Here is a 22,297-nt window from a genome sequence, read left to right on the forward strand (position 1 = left end):
TACGGTTTCTTGTTTGGGGAAATGCGTTTGGTTTTAAAACTTTTCCCACGAACACAAACTTGAACCTTTCTAGGCTACCAAGCAATGGCTGATGTATTTTGATTATGCTATCGTTTGTTTTATCAGTAGTTTCCAAGCGCCTGATGATTCTTTTTCTGTATATCGTGTGCAAAAGTACCATCAATTTTTTCTGCTTTGTGCAGACGTATATTAATGCTCTTCCTAAGTAAGCGAGAGGCCGGTGGATTTTTGTCACCAAAAGTAGTTACATCGCCTCGTTGATCACTTTTAAATGTAAATACATCTTTGAATGCCCTATAACGTGTGTGTAGCGAATTAACCTAATCTGAGGCATTGTGAATAAATGTGGTGTTACAATATATCTCGTGACCGAGTATTCCTATTAATGAAATGCCTGATAGAATTATTACAGTTCTGTGAAAGAAAGTTAGCTTCGTGTTTGGCAAACCAAGCAAGCGAATATGCGAAAGCACAAGAGTCATATAAGAAGTTACCACTTGACTGCACATCGGATCGACTATTGCACAGGTGAGTAGAACAAAGTTGTGTTCCTTCTAGGCACCAGCTGCATCAGTGAGGCTCAGTGGGTCGAAACAGTTACCCCTGTCAGTAGCTCTCACATTACACTGGTCTTGGTTGTGGTTCGCGACACAGCTGCCGACGCTAAACCAAGAAGAAATAGCGAACGATAACCAGCTAGCTTCGGGGCCAAATTTATAAGCTAGGATTTTTATTCGAAATGCGCAAAATGGGTAATGTAGTGATTCGTAGTTGATAATAAATAAAGAGTTAAGATAAGTTAAGATAAAGTGATTCGTGTGACATCATGGTCCGTAATTTTTTCATACATTTCTATTGCATTCAACTTCATTCGGGGGACGTGGCAAGTCATGCAATGCCAAATTGTTTCATTACTTTGGCGAAATAACGCCCTTGCCGAGAAAACAACTTTCGAGATTATTTTGATATTTTTTTTACCATACCAGGATACGAACCCCGTTTACACGAGCCTAAAATCCCAATCAGGTGTTTTTTCTACATTGGTAGCGCCTTGACCAATTCTCTTTTTTTTTTATTTGACCACACCGGGATTTGAACCCAGGACATCCTGGGCACGAATCCCGATCAGGTTTTATTCTTGGTATATAGGTCGGGCGCTTGATCAATGCTGCCAATCACGTTTTTTTTCTTAGCTACTCTCGGGTTCAACAAAGCGGTGAGTACTCTGCCACCTGGATTCCGTTTGATGGCGTGTCGGGTATTGATCTTAAAATCAAAAATGTTTACCTCCACATGTAGGGCTGGCGATGTGTAACATAACATTTCTGACGCAAAGTGCGCTTTTGATGACATACTGCATAAAACAACATTCATATATAATGCACTCGCCAGGTTGAACATAATCTGATTATGCCTATAAAGCACATATGTTTAGCGGAAATAAACTAAACATGATTTCAGAAACCGCACTTGATTTGTTTAAATCTGCATTGTTTGCCTTTTCTTGTCGACAATGAATTTTACCAAATTTTGTACAAGCCTAATTTATGTTTGCCTTATTCAGCGCACAAGAAAACAAACAACTGAAAAGAATACGAAAAAACACCACTATTATAACAGAATGTGAGCACATAATACATGGCATAAATGTTGCAGAAAGCATATAAATATTTTATTGTTCAATTAACCTGTTTCTTTTTGTGTTTGTTACGGTGGTTTTAGCAATTACTTCATTGATCGGTTTAAACACAATCATCTCCATCTTAGTGTTGGACGTATCTTCTTGTTTTGTGATGATATTTCCATGAACAGGACCACAAGTGATGCAACTGACCTTCGAACTTCGTTTCAAATTGATCATCGCGAATGGAAACAGACGTTTTTTTCCATCGGGAAACGAAAACAATAGAGCTAGTATGTTTCCGACCGTGCAAAGTCTGTAAGTGCCACCGAATACCGGTTCGGTCAACCAACCCCAATCTATCACTTTAGACTTCAGGTACGCCAATATAATCAGTTTGGAAATGTCAAGCAAAAAACAAGTCACGGCATAACGGACACAACGTTTGTAGACTTCGTCGATGCCACTTAAATGCCCGAAATAGTTGATCAACGGTAGAAAAAGCAGAATAATTAATCCAAGCTGAAGAAAAAGAGCGCCAACTGTGCACACTGTCCCAAGAGCCGCCAGACTATCGTCTTTCACGCAAAGATCCCTTTTAACAAATTCTGATCCTATCTGGAAGGTTCCAATAACTTGTATCAGAAGGAACATTGTTAGACCACCTAAAATGAGTTTGCCACTAATATTTGCCCGCTTAACCCACGTGTCCTCGGATCCAACGTTGGCATAGGCATTATTTAGTCGCACCCACATGGACAGATAAATTAGGTATGTCGATACACTCACCAAACCTATTGCACAATTTGTGAACCACGTACAAAGAGTGTCATTGAGGGGAGTCCAGGTAAGTGTTAAGAGCATAAACATGGTTGACGCCAATAGGAAGAAGCATGCCGCAGTGCAGATGCGGTTGTTTAACTTCAAACCACGTTCTTTGCAGAATATTTGCTAAATCAACGCAGACAAAGTTAGATAGGAAACACTTGCAACCAATGTTCCGCAGATAATCCATTCAGTGATGATACTAACTGTGTTCCGCACTCCTGTTAATAGTTCTGTCATGGTGTTTATCGCAATTTCGATTGCAAATTTCGAACAACTAAATCTGAAAGGTTTTCCTTGATGTTATTTATATGTCTAATACAATGTTAGCGACAGATTTAGTATTTCAGTTGTTATTTTGCTTCACACTTTTGTGGCAATTGCCTGATATACTGCATTACTTGGAAAAAAGTGTTTCCAATACCTCTTTACCTTGCAACAAGCAATTCTCTTATTTGAAATAACGCTATTGTCAATAACTATCATTTAAATGTCCACACAACACCCGCATAACTGTTCTAGGGGTGTGTAAAATGTGACATACGGTCACGCCTTTTGTCAGTGCTGCACAATATGCCCAACTGCATACGGTTCAAGTTACAAATCCACTGAAGCATTTTAACCCAAAGTTCAAATTCTGCTACAATCACCTGGGTTGTTAAACATTGGCGGTAAACATAACATAATTTTGTGACAGGCAACAGCCATGCAGTTACAAACCTACTTTATAATTGAGAACATTATAGGACCGTCTGCTGGACCGTCCCAAGTCCTAATGTTATCCATAAAGTCATTTATTTAAATTTTCAATACTAAGAGCATTTTTTTAATACCGTGGTCATCTCCTATAGTCCAATAACTATAACCGAAACGTGGCAGATCATGCAGTGCCAAATTGTTTCATTACTTTGACGAAATAACGCCCTTGCCGAGAAAACAACTTTCGAGATTATTTTGATATATTTTTTTACCATACCAGGATTCGAAACCCGTTTACGCTGGCCGAAAATCCCAATCAGGTGTTTTTTCTATTTTGGTAGGGCGCATTGACCAATTTATCATGTTTTTTTAACTACTCTCGGGTTCAACAAAGCGGTAAGTACTCTGCCACCTGGATTCCGTTTGATGGCGTGGGTATTGATCTTAAAATCAAAAATGTTTACCTCCACCTGTAGGGCTGGCGATGTGTTAAATAGCATTTCTGACGCAAAGTACGCTTTTGATGACATTTTGCGTAAAACATCGTTCATATTTAATGCACTCACCAGGTTGAACATAATCTGATTATGCCTAAAGCACATATGTTAAGCGGTAATATCCTGAACATGATTTCAGAAACCGCACTTGATTGGTTCAAATCCGCATTGTTTGCCTTTTCTTGTTGAATTTTTCTAAATTTTATACTTCCCTAATTTATGTTTGCCTTATTTAGCGCACAAGAATATAGCAAGTAGCGATTCCTTTAAAAAAACTTGCAAAAAAGATTTTGAACGCTCTTTTTCTAAATAATATGCGAAGGCCAGCTAAAATCGTATACCAACAGAAATCGATTTAAAACGTGTTTTGTAAGATATGCATAACTATATTGTGGCACGCGTATGCTTGCATTTAAAATATAGAGCCACGAGATGATAATCCGATTACAACGTGAATCGCAGTTGGTCCTGTTAAAATTATCACGGCTAATTGCTTCTCGTACGTAATATTTCTGCACTCACTAAAATTTAGTTTTTTTTTTTTGTTTAACAGCTTATCGACAGATTTTTGTCTTTTAAAGAGTTTATTCACACAATATGGTATTAAAAAAAACAGTTGACGGTAGAGCAAGTAGTCAATCAATAATAATACTGAATAATTTAGTAATATATCATTACAAACAGTGTGAAAGATAGCACTTTCTGAATTTAAAGACATCTTCAATTATTTCAAAATTTAAATATTATGTCAAAGTCTTCTCAAGGCATAATTGCAATATAAAATTATTTGGTAAACTCTCTATGGATTGCGCACACCTCCCACAGCAACCATTTTTACGTAACGGACAATACTTACATGGCAGATATGTGGCGAACAGTAACAAACTATTTAAATATTATTATCAATTGTTTTCTTTGTTTCATCGCTTTTTAAACTTTTCTGTATTTGTTAAACTTTATTGCACTTAAATTGAAGCACAAAGAAATCATGTTCGTAATATTACAACACAACATGGTATTTTAAATCTTCTACTTGGTAAACATATGACTACACCACACGATTATACAAGGTTTTGGAACAAAAATCCTGCTAGCCGACTGACTTCATTGGTGAGATGTCGAACCGGTAGCACTGTCTGCAATTGGTTCATTAGGATAGTTTTGATCCATTTCACGCACAGTCATCTCCAGCGGTGGATTGTTGACTGTTTTTTGGTTTGTGGCGATATTTACACCATCTGTAACAGAAGTAATACAGATGACCTTTGAATTTCTTTTGAAGTTGATTAACGTGAACGGAAAGAGGCGTTTTCTGTAGTCCGGAAACGAAAAAAACAGAGCCAATATGTTCCCGACAGTAAGAAATCTGTAAATACCACCCAAAATCGGCTCAGTCAACCAATTCCATTCTGTAACTTTTGCCTTGAGATACGTAATAACCAAGATTTTCAACATATTTACTATAAAACAAGCCGCTGCATAGCGGACACACCGTTTGTACACGTCATCGATTCCACTTATAAAATGAAAATACTTGAATAACGGCAGAAAGAGAAAAATCACCAACACAAGCTGGAAAAAATTCATCCCGACCGAGAAAAACGTTGTAAACCTTGTTACTGTGACATCGACCACGCAGAGATCCTGCGGTACATATTTTGTTTTTGTAAAAAGAGTTGCAATGATTTGTAAGATCAGGAACAGGGTTAATCCGCATAAAATGATTTTGCTACCAATCTTTGCCCGTTTTACCCACGCGGCTGTCGACCTGACGTTTGGATACGCAGCATGTTGCCGAACCCACAGAGACAGGAAAACTAAGTAAGCTGAAATGGTCATGGAAATGATTGCCAAGTGTGCGAACCACGTGCAAAGAGTGTCGTTTAATTGGTTCCAGGCAATAATTAAAAACATAGACACGACCGAAAGCAAAAGGAAGAAGCACGCTGCAGTGCAGATGCGGTTGTTTAAATTTAAACCATGATGACTGGAGCAGATTTGGTAAATCAAAGCAGCCAATGTGAGATACGAAAGAATTGCAAGCAGTGATCCTCCCAAAAACCATTCAGTGACGATACTAAATCTGTTGCGCAGTTCGACCGTTTCTTGTGTTATAGTAGTGTTGTTTGAGATGGCTTCCATTTTTCAAATGTTTACAGCTGCTATGGTTCTAAATACTTCTGGATAAACAAATGTTTGCGTCAACAATTCAAAATTTTTTGATTTGTAGGGTAAGTATATCGGCACTCATCTGTATACGTTTGATTGATTTATTTACATTGCCTTGCCATACACTGCTTGTAAACCTGTTTTAGGTGCGAGCCTAATATTTACAAAAAATACATATATCAAGTTTCAAAACTAATACAAGCCAAATCATTATTTGCTGATCAAACCAGTTTGGCATAATTCTAATGCAGCTGTTCTTTCAACGTTGCAATGCATATACACATAAGCATGCATGCTTCGTGTTGGCTTTGTCAGGGTGGCAAAATTATCGCCACCATCGGAAAGTAAGTTTGGCTCACATTACTAATCCTATAGACTTTTTACATTAAATATAAATTAGGTCTACCAATAGTCCACGAGGTACTGATGAGTGGAAAAACCTGGCCTGCGTATATGTGTGATGGTTTCGAATGCCAATATAATACATTGCAACAGTATACTGTATATATACATTTTAATATCAATCATATAAACTAAGATCACGTGATAAAAATCATTCGTTACCCTACGTATATGTTTAGTGAAAATGGCTGCAGATTACCAGCAGGAGGTGAACACATGGCAGGTGGCACGGTGACCTACCATTGCAACACTGGCTACAATGTCGACTCGACCGCACAAGGACTTTCAGCGAGGCACCTGTTCGCATGGCGTATGTTTACACCTTGCTATGTTTTATTTGAAATACATATTGAAGATCGTAACGCTAATGAATGCAGAAATCTGTCTCTTTTTCAATTGCATCGACAACGTAAGCAGATAAACGTAAGTTTTTCAAAATTGTTAAAAAAAAGGCACTAATGTAGCTTTAAACAACCCAAACGATTAATTTTGTCAGTTTGTGCTTTAAAACCAAGCGATATCTTTCATCCAAAATCAATATTGCATTATACGTGTATATATATTATCAAACGTGTTTTAATTTAACACCTCCAACAGCAGATCCTTTAGTGGCAGTGCCTCAAACGCAAAACCCAGTGGAGAACTTGATCGCAGTGCACAAGTACATTGAGGTCCGATACAAAGTGATGGAAAGTAAAATTTGTATCACCTGTTCTACGAACAGGAAGTCTTGTGTGGTCATTGGATGAAATATGGGTTAATTCAGGGCCTTTAGAAAAAAAGGTCATTTTTTCTTTGTTGACTTTGTACCTTTTTCCTTGACAGCTCGTAAAAGTCCTGCTCCTCCTATAATACCCATTGGATGGCATAAATTCTGAATCCAGGGCATACTATGACCTTGAAGTGGCGCAGTAGCAATGCCAGCAAGATTACATACTTGTGGGCGAAAGCAACAATCAGCAGTGCAATGAGGCTTTTGGACAAATGTTGTTTCAGCTTGTGTTCACGGTAACGTTGCAGAAAACTGAATCACACTGCATTTTATCATTTCAAAAGAGGAGTGGCCTACAAAAGTTGCCCGTTGCATAAGAACCGGGGACACAGTAGCACAAGCCGCGTCCGTGAAGCCTGGTTAAGGACAACAAATTCTTGTGACACTTTGGGGAGTGACCAAAAACTATTTGGTTGAATTTCTATTCTGTGAAGATGCTATTTTATTTATTATTTGACCACACCGGGGTTTAAACCCATGATATCCTGGACAAGAATCCCGATCAGGTTTTCTTTTTGTCGGGCGCTTGACCAATTTGTTAAGGTTGCGCAACACAGTGGTGCCACCACGTGGCATTAAGAAGTAATTTTTCTTTTATGGTCGCAACAGAAAGTAACATTGGTTGGCGTCATGACCATCTGAGGGATGTTTCTTGTAATAAAAATTTGGCCCATGAAATTGTGCTAAAATTAACATTACGAAATGTCAATTCCAAGCAGGTCACCATCTGACAGTGATGCGTCATCAACGTCATTATGCTATAAATTTTGTGCAGAAGATTTTTTTTACGCAATTAACTATGTAAGCAAACGTTGTAATAAAACCTCAAAGGTTATCGAGTCAGGCGTCGAAAATATTGCGAAGGCTAGGCAAGAAACTGAAATACCAGAAGCGGTGTACCGCAACACCTCAAATGCGTTGCAGCGAAGAGTGACGCTGTTTTCAGAACCAGCAAAGTAGATAAGAGACGGGAAATTTTCACCGACGTTTTTTTCACGGCTCTTGGCTTCAAGATTGATACAGATAACAGGAACTGTGTCATCGTATATTTGTGGTTTTCATTTTGTCATACATACAAAAGCTGTCATGAAGGGTTTGCGTTTGAAAGTGATTTCCTTTAAGTTAAGGTATGTTATTAAACACCAAGAATACTGCGAAAATTTTCGAATTAAATTCGGTGGATCACAATGAGACGACTTACAAAATATGGTGGTTGAGTCACAAACACCGTTGCGTTGCTATATTAATTCAGGCGACTATACGCTGCTGTCAAAATAGAGCAACGATTTCCAAGCTTTCTACGCTTGGTACATTTTGAAAACGATTAATGCCGGTAACTGTTTCATAAAATCGATAGAAGTCCTTGCTTTCGAAATGATATGACTCAAAGTCGGATGGCGGAGCCACCATCCCTTGCTAATATTTGTTTGTTAAATTGCAACGAGAGCGGGATGCATTGCATTGTTCCAAACATGGCTTTTAGGCAAATATTGCACTGCTAGTTCCCACCAAAATGTACGATACAACAGCTTAAATAATCATAGCCTGCCATTTCCCCGATAAGTTCGCTTTTGCATGAGATGATTGAAGGGAATTGATCACCATCAAGACTAAAACAAACCTGTAACTAAACATAACAAAAATCCAAAGCACAGTATTATGACTTTACCCATTGGATTGTCGGTCATGTTATTACAGAGACCTATGTATATGAAATAAGTCCCGACTGAAGAGGGGTAAGCTGTATTGAAACATTATCGATTCTTTTGGATTTGTGTGATTACAGCCATAATGAATGTATGTTGCACTAAACGTCGAATTCCAGACGATAAAGCAGTGGGCACTGAAATATCAGAAATTGTTTGCTCTCGAGATTGTTGCTGCAGCAATCAAATACGGTATAGGTGTTCAATTTCAAATATCCATAGCTGGAATTAGTTTATTGCCACTAAGCATGTCGACAAACGAAGCGCTGATATTGTTTTCAATGTTTTTGTAATGCTCAAAACTGTTTGTGTCCGTTTATTACCTAACTTTTGATTGCTTTTATCCGTATCACCATCATATCCGTACATGAACCGAAGCGGTCGGCAATTATATTATAGGATGCTCTGGGCCTGAGGATGCTTGACGGCATGAAAACGACCGCGGTTGCCTGTAGGCCAGTTGAGCGCAATCAACAACCAAATTTCCCCCTTTTTTCGCTAAGGGCACTCGATGAGCGATGTGCTGACAACAGCACGCAGTTTGCTGTTGTACGTTGCTTTGCGTGTTATTCAGATCGGTAGGTTTGTTGGTCAGTAAATTCAATGCAAACAAAAGCTTGCAACTTAGTTTGGAAACGAGATAAGTTAAAGTGAGTTGACGCACATGTGGCTGTATTTCTTAACAAAACTTGTTAGCTGTTTGGTTGAGTGAAACGTGTTTGGTTGAGTGAAATCGTAGTTGCCTCTTTAAAAAAGGCCAATGCTTTTGTACAGTTGAATTAAAATGGAGTTTATTGCTATATATATTTATATATTCTTGTGTATTTGCATAGTAAACTAACTTGTGATAACTAAGAAGCTTAAGCTAACCGTGTGGGACTGCCCGAACTAACTTAAGTTTTTATTCTAACAGTATTTTCTGCAAATAGCTGATATTTGTTAAGTGTTGACACAATCATTCAAGCTAAAATGACGAGCAAAGCTGTTTCCCAAAACCCTCGGCTTCTTAAACGCAACACGCTTAGGGAAGAAAAGTCACCAGCTGTCAGCAAAACAAATGAGGGTGCCTCCGATGGAGACGATGCCAATAAGCATGAAGCTATCATAAAATGTGAGGTGTCTACGCTTGGAGATAGGAAATTGGAACCTGTTTTGCAGGTAAGGTTTCGTTCTTATAAAAATTAGTTTAGTGGAAATCAATTTTCGGCTTGTTATAAAAAAGCTCAAAATGTATTTAAAACTGACAATCTATTTGAAAAACAATGAAGAATCGGCTTATTTTAAAGCGATATCGATCCGAAAGCGAATCGTATTAGTGACGGCGTCGGGATGCGCACTGCTATCTTATTTTCCGTACGCTTTGTGCAGGTTTACAATGAACTGAAGAGTAGGCGTTTTATTCTACCTTGGCGCAGCAAAAAATTTACATTTGAACGGCTTGAAATAAAATCTTGATTGCTCAACTGGTGAATAGACATACAGCCTATGTATAAGCCCAAGTGCGTCAGGTTCACGGCCGACAAAAGCGAGAGCATTAAAATTTAATTTTTGCTGTTCTTGCAAGAGGTTAACAATGGGACGATTGCAGTTAAAACGCAATAAATTATTGAGGAACGTAATTGTGTGGCGCTACATTAGATGGTCTCCAATCGTTGACTAATTACTGCAAAACGCGTTGTTTTTCATTGCAGAAAAAGTCGCCTGTGCAGTTGCAAAGAGAGGTATTTGACGGCATGCCAAATATTGCTCTATCGAAAGGTAAATCCCTTTTATTGCGTGTGTAAAGTGAACAACGTTTGATTTTTAAGACTTAAAATTTGTGAAACGCAACCGCAGCGCAAAATCTTAAAAAACATTTGTGTCTCGTATTGTTACAGGTATTGCTGCGATAAAACCAATTTTGTCGCAACTATTGTTGTCATACGCTAACTATGATTCATTCATAGATGCCCACAAAGGTTCACTTTTGAAACTGGCGTGTGAAAACGACATGCGCACTCGAACACCCCTTACCCTCCCGACTCCACAAACATCACCGCCCCAGTACCCGGCGAGGCCTGCCAGCACCGGGAGAATACTACCGCATATTGGTTACCGGGGGTTCAAAAAGACCCCCAACACCATATCTAGTTTGAAACCCGAGAGACAAACACTCGACGGCGCAAGAAACCCATCACAGCAGCCCGCAGTACCATCTCGTCGCCATCACGTGACGCAATGTACGATTGATGCCAACAACCTTCAAAACCTTACTGTGGGGGGACGTCTTTTGGCGACCCCCCCGTTAAAGTCAAGCCCTTCCAACTCATTTCCAACAAGGTCAGTCACCTTGCAAAGCGCCATGAAGCACAACAAACCGCCACCGGCTGCAGCTGGTGGAAAGTTCGATCCCGAGCCACCGGCACAGAGCCGAGTGTTGAGCGTCCATAATTTGGAGATGGACCAGCAGACGGGTCCCAGGCCACCGACAGGCGACCAGCACAGAGGCGGAATTAAACAGAGGGCGAAAACTTTTCACGGCGCCCGTCCGAACTCTACAAAACGTGACGTGAACGTACGGAACACTCATCCGCCTTTTCCAAGTCGGTCGGGGGTTGATTTAGCATTGCTGTCTCACGACCAAAGATAGTTGAATTTGTGGCTTAAATTAAGGTAATTTTTCGCAAACCTTCAAAGATGTCAGTAGATGTGTTCACTTTGTGTCAAGTAAACTAAATTATATTTTTTTTGTAAACGTTAGGCTACACTCAGGCGTATATTGCTGGTTGGGTACCATTGACTTGTAACTTTTCCTTTATTTGTCTTCTATCACTGTAACTTTCATGTCCGTGACTGCTTCTCGCTTTCATGTGGTGTGTGTTGTCTATCACAATGTAACCAACTTTTCGAGTGCGTTTTTGTTCTCTAGATTTACCTTAAATAAACCGGAGTGTTGTTTGTACTGCAATCGAAAACTTCACTTTGTCCGAAATTCAGTCCTTTGTAAGCAAAACCAGACATCTTTAAATCGCAAATAATTGAACACAATACAAGGTACTTAACAACTCGAAGGGTAAAGGGCACAAGCACGTTACAATTACAATAGCAGAAAAGGCACTTCATTAACCCTTTTTGCCAAGCTTAGTGCTCTTTAGTCTTGGACATTGCCAACTTGATAATTATACCTATCGATTGGTTAAGACAATGTATTTTAGCTTTTGCTCTTCTGTTTTTCCTGTTTACCCTTAAAATTGTCCGAAAAAACCTTAGATTTGACAACATTTAGGGCATCTGGTTCCCTAATCTTAGCTTAATCTTAACAAAGATATGTGTCAAAGTTATGGTAGTCAACTGTCCGTTACCCCATTGACGCAATTTCATTAGCCATGATTACGTTAAAATAATTGCACTTTCTTTGCTTTACGAATATTTTGTGGGAAAGAAAAAAATATAAAGAGATAATTTGAAAATTCACATACGTATCGTTGCAACACAAATTTTATGTAGACCTTTGCTTTTAAAGTATTTTTGTGGCAATCGACCAAGCGTGAAAAAAAACGCAACAGAGCGGAAAATCTTTTTTCTCGTCTGGAGGCGTCCTTAGCTACGCACGAGCGAACAAAAGGGTGATGTATCGTTTGTGATGTATAATTTTACACTCACTGGAACGTGTATAGGGTTAGTGTTCCCCTAATAGGTAACTCTGCACCGGTAAAGTTTTGTAACAGTTGCTTATGAAGAATGTCAGACACGCTGCTGGTTTAGTTTGAGTCTTATGATTGTCAATTAGTCTTGGATGTCCTATAGTGTCAGGCAAACAAAAGCAAAATAATCTTAAGTTGTTTTGTCTGGATAAAATCTATGTGGGGAAATGTTATAGGAGTCAACGTATACGTATGTAAATGTGGACTTCCTTTTTAACGCAAACAAACAGTGTGGGCAGTAGGGCATAAAATTAGTGAAAATCTTGCACAGGTGTTAAATCATTTCAGGCATTTTGCAACATCGATATTTTGCAGCATTCTAATGTCAGCAATGAACAAATGTAGTCAATGCTGGCTGAAAGAAGTTCAATCTACACTCGTATAACTTGGAAATCCCTGTGCTATTGATATAGTAGTGTAAACATGCCTGTGAGCGACGCCAGTCTGGCCGTCGAGCGAAGCAAGTTGGAGTGGGCGGCCCGACTTTCCGCTGTGCTACTGAACGACGCGACCGACGCAGTGAGATGGTTTCTGATGGAACACTCGCCTTTCATGGGCAATAGGATTGCCACCCTCACAGAGGTATTCATTATATAGCAGTGTTGTTTTTGCTAAAGAATCGTAAAAGGGGTATATAGTTCGTGGTGTTATGCTGGGTTGGAGTTGTCATGATTATTAAGTGTAAATATAATTAGACGCATTGTTAGATTCTACCTTGTTTTATTACTGTATTGAATGATCTTTTCGACTACTATCTGCTGTAACAAAAAGTATATGTAAGGAACCGGGTGTTTAGGAACTTAAATACGAATTAACTGAAACTCAATAAACCCCTAAATTGCTCACCACTCGCCATTGCCAGGTTTTGGAAGAGAATCGGCCACTTCTCAGCGCTCTTAGAGATGGAACCGATACGCGAAAGTTTATTAACAACGAAGTGTTCGATATTCTTTACCGCCCAGACGGAAAAGAAGTCGATCCCGCCGACCTGGAGCTCAGTGTTTTATTTATCCTGATCAGGTAAGTGTGACCAAACACTGGGTACGCTGTTTTTCGCACGTTTTTTTCTTTTCAACAGGTTCCTGTGCAAGATCAAGCATCCATCCTGGAAATATTGGGACGAAGAACCGGGAAACCACCAGGTACTTCCCCTGTTTGATGTCATTCGTCTTGTGCGCTTCAAGGACAGAATGAAAGGTGATGTCACTTTACTTTATTTAGGTTGAGGAACTTATTGACTATGAGCGGAATGTAAATCTGTAAATCGCAATAACTTGTTCCTCGTTTAACACCTCTGGGACCAAAGTGTTTTGAGACAACTTACTTTTAAATGGTCAGAGGAGAATATGGTTTTACTTGTTTATGCCCAGTTTAACAGCTTGTTGTAAAAATGGAAAGTTTTCAAACCTTTTGCATATATAGGCATTGTCCATTCCTACGAAGTAACTCAGCAATCATTTGCTGCTTCGTGGCGTTACATTACTACTGTGCTCGATCGCTTGCGGTGCTACCAAATTTCCACGCGACGCTGGATCGATGACGTAATAGCCGACCGGGAACCTCCGGAAGTCGAAGGCATGTTTCGGAAGTTCGTTGACGTCATGAGATGGCAGACAACGGAGTTGTGGGAAAGGGATAAGGTGTATCAAAATTTAAAGGAAAGCAGGGTGCTGAAACTACGTGAGGTATATCTAATCACCAAAATGTTGTAATTTAGTATTTGTGTAATAATACGTGATATATCAAATATATGTTCATGGGACAAATATCCATAAAATTTCGACATGTTCTCCCCAACTGTTTATTATTATCAAAAAGGAATTCCTCTTCCGGCACTTAAGTTTCAAAAGTATTGAAACCAACGTTTCGTCCACCATCCGGCGAGACTTGAGTGCCAGAAGAGCAATTCCTATTAATTACTATGCCTGGCAGCAAAAATAGCCTATAGAAGATATTATTGTTTGTTTTTTTATGTGGCGTTATAAGTTCACCACAAACAAAAAACCTATTTCTCAGTAGTTCCACTTTACGCAGAACAAGAAAGGCTTGGAAACCTGGGATCAATTCTTATCACGGTTTGGACAACATCGAAACCTAAAGCTTTCCGCTCTGAATAAACCGAAAGATTCTTACCAGCCGACCGTGGATGAAAAAGGGATATCAAAAAGTTCAATCAAATGGAGCTCCGCTCTTGAAATTAACTCAAAACATAGAGAAGCAGCCAAAGGTAAGAGTTAGGGTCGTGGGGAAGTAACCAATCCTTAAAGATTTATTGCCTAAAGGGCTTCGACCTTCTAAATGCGATGAATCACAAAGGAAACTTTGTGCAGAATGACATTATTTCTTAAATCGTACTGATGTTTACCGCGCATTAAATTGTACATTTAGTTGACCGCGCAAAAAAGTTTGGTCAGAAGAATAAGAGGGGACCGGTCAAAAACAGCATAGAACCACAGTTGAAATATTACGACGATTTGCTTGTTTTGGACAGGATTGACAATCGAGTTTACATCCATGGTAAGATTATGATAACCCCACATTTTCATAAAAACTTACTTTCATGATTATATTCTAAACAAAGAACAAGAAGACTTAGATTCAACACAAACCCTGAGAAGAGCGCTAAAGTCCCTCTACATTTCTAAACGAGGAAAAATTATTCCTCTGCCAACGAACCCTTCATACATCATACCGATGGATCGCACAGTCATCAACGTGTCACGACTCGATGAGTCTGATGACGTTGTTCTTCGCGTCAGTGACGTCACAGAAGCGCGGCCGGCAATGGTGCCGTTGGAGTCTTGGAGAGAGATGCTCGACTTTTCCACTTATAAGAGAAAGATTGTTTTTGGAAGTTGGTCGAGTGGAAAATCGGTGCTTCTGCACAAAATCGCTTACGATTGGGGGACCCAAAATCACCTGACATTGTCCTCACATCGGTTCGTGTTCAGTTTGGACCTTGAGCTGGTGAGATTGGAGCGCCCTTACACTCGACTTAGTGATGTTATTCTAGAGCAATGTGGTAAGTTTAATGTGTGTTGTTTGGAGTTGTATGTTATGGGTAATACAAGGATTTAGTATATCGATAACTTTGTCCTATACATATGTATTATATCTCAATCATTGTTGGATTGTGTTCAGTTAACAGATGTGTATTTTCAGTTCTTTCTAACGGCATTGAAGAACTCAATACTGTGACGTCAGACAACATCGAGTCTCTCTTTGCTAGTTCCAACGGTTCTGGTATCCTTTTGCTTTTGGACAACTTCGATCGCATGGCGTCCATCGATAATGAGCAGTTATCCGAAATCTATGACGTCATAAATGGTTACATTTGGCCAGACTGTTGCATTGTAATGACGTCATCTCACTTGCCTCGTGAGGCTCGAGAGGAAAAAGGTGCTCGCAATTTTCTTGCGTTGAACAACAGGGCAATACTCTGGGAGTATTTCGCAACAAACGGATTTAAGCAGCACGACGTAATCATGCATTCCAAACACTACATCTACCAAATGCTAGAAACGGAAAATGTGTCGGATTATATTGATTTCCTGAGGGTTTATCAAAGAGACGTTTGCCACGGTATAATGACGTCGCCCGTGATGACATACGTTCTATGCGATGCGTGGGGAGCCGTCCTGCAACGTAAGTGACGTGTTCGAGCTGCGAGTTATTTCTTATCGTCATGCAAAAAAATCTGAGCCTCGCACAAATTGTGTGTGACGTTGTAATTTAGACATTTGGAGTTTAAACTAATCGATTTCAAAATTGGCCTGGGGAAAGGCTTAAACCAAATGACCCGATATTAATTTACCCTATATAGACCTGATAGTAATGGCTTTTATGGTCTAACTCCAGTCGGAAAGAGTGTTTAGACACAAAACTTCGACACTATATATTGTATTTTCTACTTAAAAATACTTTTCATTGCGCAGGATCCGGGAAGGCGGTAAGTTGTCCAAGTATGGAAACTTTACACGACGTTTTGAAAATCTCAACACGCAGGTTGATTGATTATAAATGACTTCTTTTTTAAATATATGCATTAAACACATGTATATTTTATTCTGCAGATTCTTACCTTGTCTATCCAAAAACCACGACCCGAACAACGCGAGCTTCTCTCGTGAAGTTTTGTGCCGCAAAGTGAGAGGCGAATTTTGCAGCGTGTTCGACTGTGAAGTATTCGACTGTAACGTCATCAAAGTTATGGTGGAACACGGCATTGTGAAAAGCTATAAGTGTGTCGATAGAAACTCACAACATCCCAAACACTTCGTTAAGTTTTCTCACGTTTTCTTCGAGGACCTGTGCGCGGCAAGGTATGGGACGTTCCAGCCTGGAAAGTTTATTTATTTTTTATTTTTTGTGTTAAATGGAGAGAATCACAAAACCCATGTTCAGGGCTTTAATTTTTGCCATTACGTTGGTGAATTATCATAGCTTGCACTGGTTGCCTCTACTTTCTACGTCCTATGTGGGCTGTGCCATTTTTCCAAAAGCAAACTCATACTCACCTCATACTTTTTGGAGTGCAATATATGATACTTTGTATTACGACGACAAGTTTATAAACATTACATTAAAAGCCAGTACACATTCTAGGGCTGCTGTGGACGGAGAGGTGTTATCGCGCCAGAAGCTGCTTTCCTTGTTGCAAGAAGATGTTACAACATTACTAAAGGCCAACAAACTGCGTTACTTTTTCCAATTATGCTGCGCCTCCAGCGGTGATATTGTAAAGTTGCTGGTCCAGTTTTTGACAGATTTGCTTCATACACAATGCCGAAGGCTGACTCCTAGTGGTAAGAAAACGTATGCTTATTTGTAATAGCAGAATTTTTTATCGCAAATTAGGGTTCCGTAATGTTGTTTTACATAAAAAAAAACTTTTATATGTTTTTGGTGAATGTTTTGGTATTTGTATACCAGCAATTTAGTGTTTGTATTTCAACGTACAAGTTGTAATAATGTCGTTGAATTCACAGATCTTCGCGATACAAGTTTATTCGAGTCGATTAAACTCGTCATATTTCAATGTTTCTACGAGGCCAAATCCTCGCACGAGGATGTTGCTAAAATCTTAAGCTCAGCGAAAGAAAACTTCACATCGTTGGAGGTGGAATATCCAATACGAAATCTCATCAAGAACTTTAACGACGACCACAGGTGGCCCGAGAGGTTTCGGGGTCACCACTACAGGCAGGACGGCAGCAGTCTACGTTTTAAATACGCCGAGTGTTTTTCCAACAAAAGCCTACAGGCAATTCTGTTCCACGCCGACAGATGTAGGCCGCACTTGACCCCTTCGGGTTCCGTCAGGGCCAACATGACGTCATCACAGTATTGGTTACGCCATTTATGCTTAACAGGACTCCAAGGACAAAACATGCACTTCGTTGCCCTTGTTCTAGGGAAACTTCCTTTCTTAGAGGAACTTTATCTTCCGAACGCCAAACACGTGTGCAATGATCACGTGTCCGCTTTATGTCGTGGCTTCGACTCCAAGCCACTGAATCTACACGCTCTCCTGTTTACACTGGATACCTTGACGTCAAAGTTTAATATAGGTGACGTTGCAACCTACGCCGAAGTTGGCAGGGCATTGACGAACTTGCCGCATTTGGAATATTTGTATCTCAGTATAAACAACGAACCGGATTTATTTTTCTCGCTGTTTGAAGATCGCTCCACTTGCGTCGTTCCCTTGACAGAACTCAAACTTTCGTCTTGTGGTGTCGATACGCAACAGTGCGCACGTCTCACGCCTCTGCTCAAGCGTTTAATTTTTCTTCAAAGATTGGATCTGTCGCGAAACCCGCTGGAAAACGGCTTTGCTGAGATTTGTGAAGGCTTCCATTATTTTCGTGACTTGCAGGTATAATATTTCACAATAATCTGACAGTTATAAATGTTAAGTTGCTCTGTAGAGTAAGTTAAGGATAATAAAATATCGACCGTATCTTTTCAACACAAACCTTTTGCATTGAAACAGATTTTGACCCTCCAGCAAACATGTTTGAGACGCAAATCAATGTTAAGACTCTCTGTCGCCATCTCGCACACCAACTTAGCACATAGTTTGCGCCACTTGGATGTGCGCGAGAACTACTTACAGGACGAGGAGGCCATGAAGATTCTCGCCGAAAGTTTGAAGTCACTCGTTGCTTTGGAATATTTCGACGTCAGTCACAATTACGTTGGCGACAGAAACGCCTGCATAATGGCCAGGGCGTTTCAAGGTCATTCAAGATTGTGTTGTTTGCGCATGACTTGCGTCCAGATCGGCGAAGTCGCTCTCTCGGCACTCAAATATCATTTACGAGACTGTGCCGCTTTGGAAATTTTGGACTTGGGCGAGAATTATTTTGGAAGTGCCTGCTTGGATTTTGCGCAAGTTTTCAAGTCATTTGAAGGTGCGCATTGGCAAAGATTTTAATATGAATTAAATTTCCTTTTACGTTTAGAGCAAATGTGCAAAAACAGCAACGAAGGTTATTGTACAATTTATCTGTAGAATTTAACAAGGCTACACCAGTACTTGCCGGAAAAACTACCAATGCATGTGGACTAACTGCACTGCGAGATCTCGACTTATCTGGTAAGCTTAGTGCAACTGACATAAAACAAGTACGTTTACCAGGCAACCTAACTATTTACATTGCATTGACAGGGATCGGCGAGAGCATGGTTACGGAATGCAGCCCATCGTCGGTGACGTCATTCATCGAATGCATTGGAGTCCAAGGGAAACTGAGGCATCTGACTTTGCGGGATGTGAAACTGGATTTTGACAGTTTGGTTGTCCTACTTGACGCGTGTGAAAGTCTTTCGTCAATGCAAAGTGTCATGTAAGTTGTATATTTCAATCTGCTCTTTGTTCATGCGAATTATGAATGAGCTCAGAAAATCGAGCGTGATTTGTAAAAACGAATGTTTGTAGAAATATAGTCTAATAAGAAAAACTGCCAGAAAACTTAAATATGTCATTACAATGCATTTATAGGAAAAGAAATGGTTTGACTAATTCTGAAAAATATCTAAGTACATTTTTTTACAGATTCAGTAGAAGTTGCAACTCACTTTCAGAAAAACAATCTCAGAATTGGGCGTGTCTTAATCTTGTATAACCCACAACAGAAAAAATACTGTTTTGCTCTTTCAATATGCTGTTGTTTTCCTAAGTATGTTTATGATAATTGTTGTTGTTACACGAATCTTCTGTATTTATTGTGCTGTGGCGATGTTTAAAGCGCCAACAAGTAAATCTGACCGGACACTGCCACGAACAGCATAAAAACGAGACGCATGTCACGGTTCGGTGAAGACGTAGCAGTCGCTACAGTGCAATGATTTTGTTACAACTAGTGAAAAAGCACGGGTTTCTCACAAACCAAGATGTGATTCTTTTTAATTTCGCTCTGTATTGTCACTAGACACCCATACACTGGACCGATATGGAAACAGTTTTAATTTGTATTATAACATTTACAAGTATGCGTAAAATATACATCATTTATATAACGTGAAGAATGGGCGCTCTACTTTCAATATGCATTATACCACCTATGCAAAAAAACAAAATTACAAGCATGAATACATTTTTGCATTACTATGACAACATATAATCACACTATTTCTCATTGTAAAACGTTTTGTTTTCTTCAGCCGCCTCTTTCACTTTGGTTTCTCCATACTTTCCGTTACAATCGGGGGGAAAAATCCTAAAAACAAAAAAATAAATGAATACAAATGGTTAAGAATGTAATTGTAGTAAACACTCTCTAAACACCATAAGTTGCCTTACTTGTCAATAATTTCCTTGGCCCCTTCTGCACGGCGTTCAGCTTTTTTTTGGTGAATCTTCTTTCGAAATTCTTCAGAAGATTTAGCTTCCAATTGCCCGAAAACGCTGTGCATACCATGGTCATTGAAAACCTTTTGTAGATTACCGCTTAAGTTGTTGTCAATTGCCAGCTTAATCAAAGATGCAGTGGGAAAATTCTTCAGGTGTTCGTAAACCTTCCAGTCTTTAACGTGACGTTTTGCAATCTCCCAAACAATTCCAGTAAACAAACGACTGTAGTTTGGGTCTAAAGATGACAAACTTTGCGTCATGTATCTTTGATATTCTGAAGAAAGTGTTGATCGAAACCTCTGAACCGTTTGATCATCCACAAACATGACGAAAGTTGGGTCTGTACGCCTTTCCTCCAGAGTTTTGTCGTCGAATGCTCTTGTCCACATGCCTTTGTCTATATCCGAGTCCATCGGTTTGCCTTGAAATTCAAGGAAATGCTTGTAAAATACAAACAACGATGATTCTGGTTCGTTGTTTACATAAAAAACGAAGCAATTCCCATCTTGAATTAAGTTGCCGTTGTTTGAAATCCATATAAGCAAACTAAGAACTTGCTTCCCGTTAAGATCTCCAATTTCCACTTTGTGATATTTGACACTCTCAAACTCAAATTTCCATCCGCGAGATTTAAAGCGTTCCATTCTTTTTTCAAGTTTTTCTCGAAACTTTCCTCTAAAATCCAACATCACTTCAATACGATCAGCAAAGTTCATCTGCAATACTGTGATGTCGACATTTAGCAGCTCCAACACTTCCTCAATGGATAACATTTCGTCTCGATGTTTACCTTGTGAGTCACAATACGATACAAATTTACCACAATGAAGGCTAAAACAATAGATGGCAAAAATTATTGTCTACTCAGTTATAGCATTAGCTGAGAGGGCTTAAGTTAAATAAAAGTAACTTCATTATTGACGCTATTAACAGGGGGTTTTCCCGGAATTAATAGTCATGTGAAAAAAGGTTAAAAATATACATTATATTTCGAATAATGCTTCAGTCGAAAGCTTATTGGACCTGAAAGTTGGTTTTATACAATATTTGACAGGTTTTCCAGTTTATCAAATGAAACTGCTTGACCTTTTGAACGTTACAGCAAGGCATCCTTACCATCAGTAAGTAAAACATAATTAGTGCCAATCTTAAAAATTCAGCCAAACATGTAAGCTTTACGTATCAGGCAGTCTGAAATCCTGAAAACCATGCCTACCCTCTAAACGATTTCAATATCCCACAGCCCTATTCTCTAAAATCATACTCTAGTCTTCAACTCGGAAAACCCCACCTAATTCTGGCGACCCTGATATTCCTATTATTTCGTAATACCATCATTTCAGTAAATTAGAAATGAAATGTTTGGTCGCTTCGCAAAAACCATATTCTTTAAATTCATTGTTAAGCGCCTATCAGTTCCACGGATACTCCTACAAATAGCGTCAATAGTCGCAACTGCCAGTAGCTTCAAATGAGTCAATTGCGCAACAGGTGCAACGAAAAAGTCCCCAGATCGAAAGCTAGGTCGTTGTCAGATGGTTATTTGAAGAAGAAGATTTTCGTCAAACCAACACAAAATTGTCGTAAATTATAACTTTGCACAATAGTGCATGTGCGGTAGGATTCGTTTTATCATCGCGTAAAACTAAATAATCTATCAATTTAGGCAAAAAATTTTAGATCTACAACTCAACACCTTACTAAAGAAACCCTACTGTCAGTGATGTTGAATCTATGCTAAGCTTAATGTCAACAAGTTACATGGTCTCCCGAAATACAAAAAAATACGTCTGATTATGGCCAGAACCGCTTTTTGCTGTATGTAACCACATCTGTTACCACTACGCAATTTTAATTCATTAAAATGGTGGGTCGAAACGTACAAACATACCAAAGTGTGGAACCAAATGGCGTGACCGCGTTAGTGAACCGTGGATGGCGAAACCTAAGTTTGCATTGTGAAAAACTGATGCTGTGGATCGTAATAAAAATGTCTGGGTGAAACGGGGGTTGTGCTACCCATCTTGTTTTTGTTTTGTTTTGG

The 22,297-nt window shown here is 39.3% G+C and overlaps 3 protein-coding genes across 3 annotated transcripts; 2 read left to right on the forward strand and 1 right to left on the reverse strand.

The window, feature by feature from the left end:
- The first annotated feature begins 9,681 nt into the window (after positions 1–9,681).
- On the forward strand, positions 9,682–11,341 carry LOC145895445 (uncharacterized). The gene is made up of 3 exons (XM_082984254.1): positions 9,682–9,870; positions 10,404–10,470; positions 10,590–11,341. Exons 1-3 carry the CDS (start codon positions 9,682–9,684, stop codon positions 11,339–11,341), a joined length of 1,008 nt encoding a protein of 335 aa, XP_082840380.1.
- A 1,477-nt stretch (positions 11,342–12,818) lies between these two features.
- LOC145895446 (uncharacterized) lies at positions 12,819–19,593 on the forward strand. The gene is made up of 16 exons (XM_082984255.1): positions 12,819–12,977; positions 13,258–13,415; positions 13,474–13,592; positions 13,818–14,080; positions 14,430–14,622; positions 14,784–14,912; positions 14,977–15,417; positions 15,558–16,040; positions 16,331–16,400; positions 16,469–16,717; positions 17,001–17,200; positions 17,384–18,273; positions 18,391–18,811; positions 18,913–18,996; positions 19,069–19,246; positions 19,456–19,593. Exons 1-16 carry the CDS (start codon positions 12,819–12,821, stop codon positions 19,523–19,525), a joined length of 4,107 nt encoding a protein of 1,368 aa, XP_082840381.1. The 3' UTR covers positions 19,526–19,593.
- A 392-nt stretch (positions 19,594–19,985) lies between these two features.
- LOC145894411 (uncharacterized) lies at positions 19,986–21,063 on the reverse strand. The gene is made up of 2 exons (XM_082982995.1): positions 20,203–21,063; positions 19,986–20,119 (listed from the first exon to the last, which is right to left on the reverse strand). Exons 1-2 carry the CDS (start codon positions 21,024–21,026, stop codon positions 20,029–20,031), a joined length of 915 nt encoding a protein of 304 aa, XP_082839121.1. The 5' UTR covers positions 21,027–21,063; the 3' UTR covers positions 19,986–20,028.
- Positions 21,064–22,297: the final 1,234 nt, after the last annotated feature.

The sequence above is a fragment of the Ascidia mentula genome, chromosome 3 (assembly GCF_947561715.1).
Source record: "Ascidia mentula chromosome 3, kaAscMent1.1, whole genome shotgun sequence".
Lineage (NCBI taxonomy): Eukaryota > Metazoa > Chordata > Ascidiacea > Phlebobranchia > Ascidiidae > Ascidia > Ascidia mentula.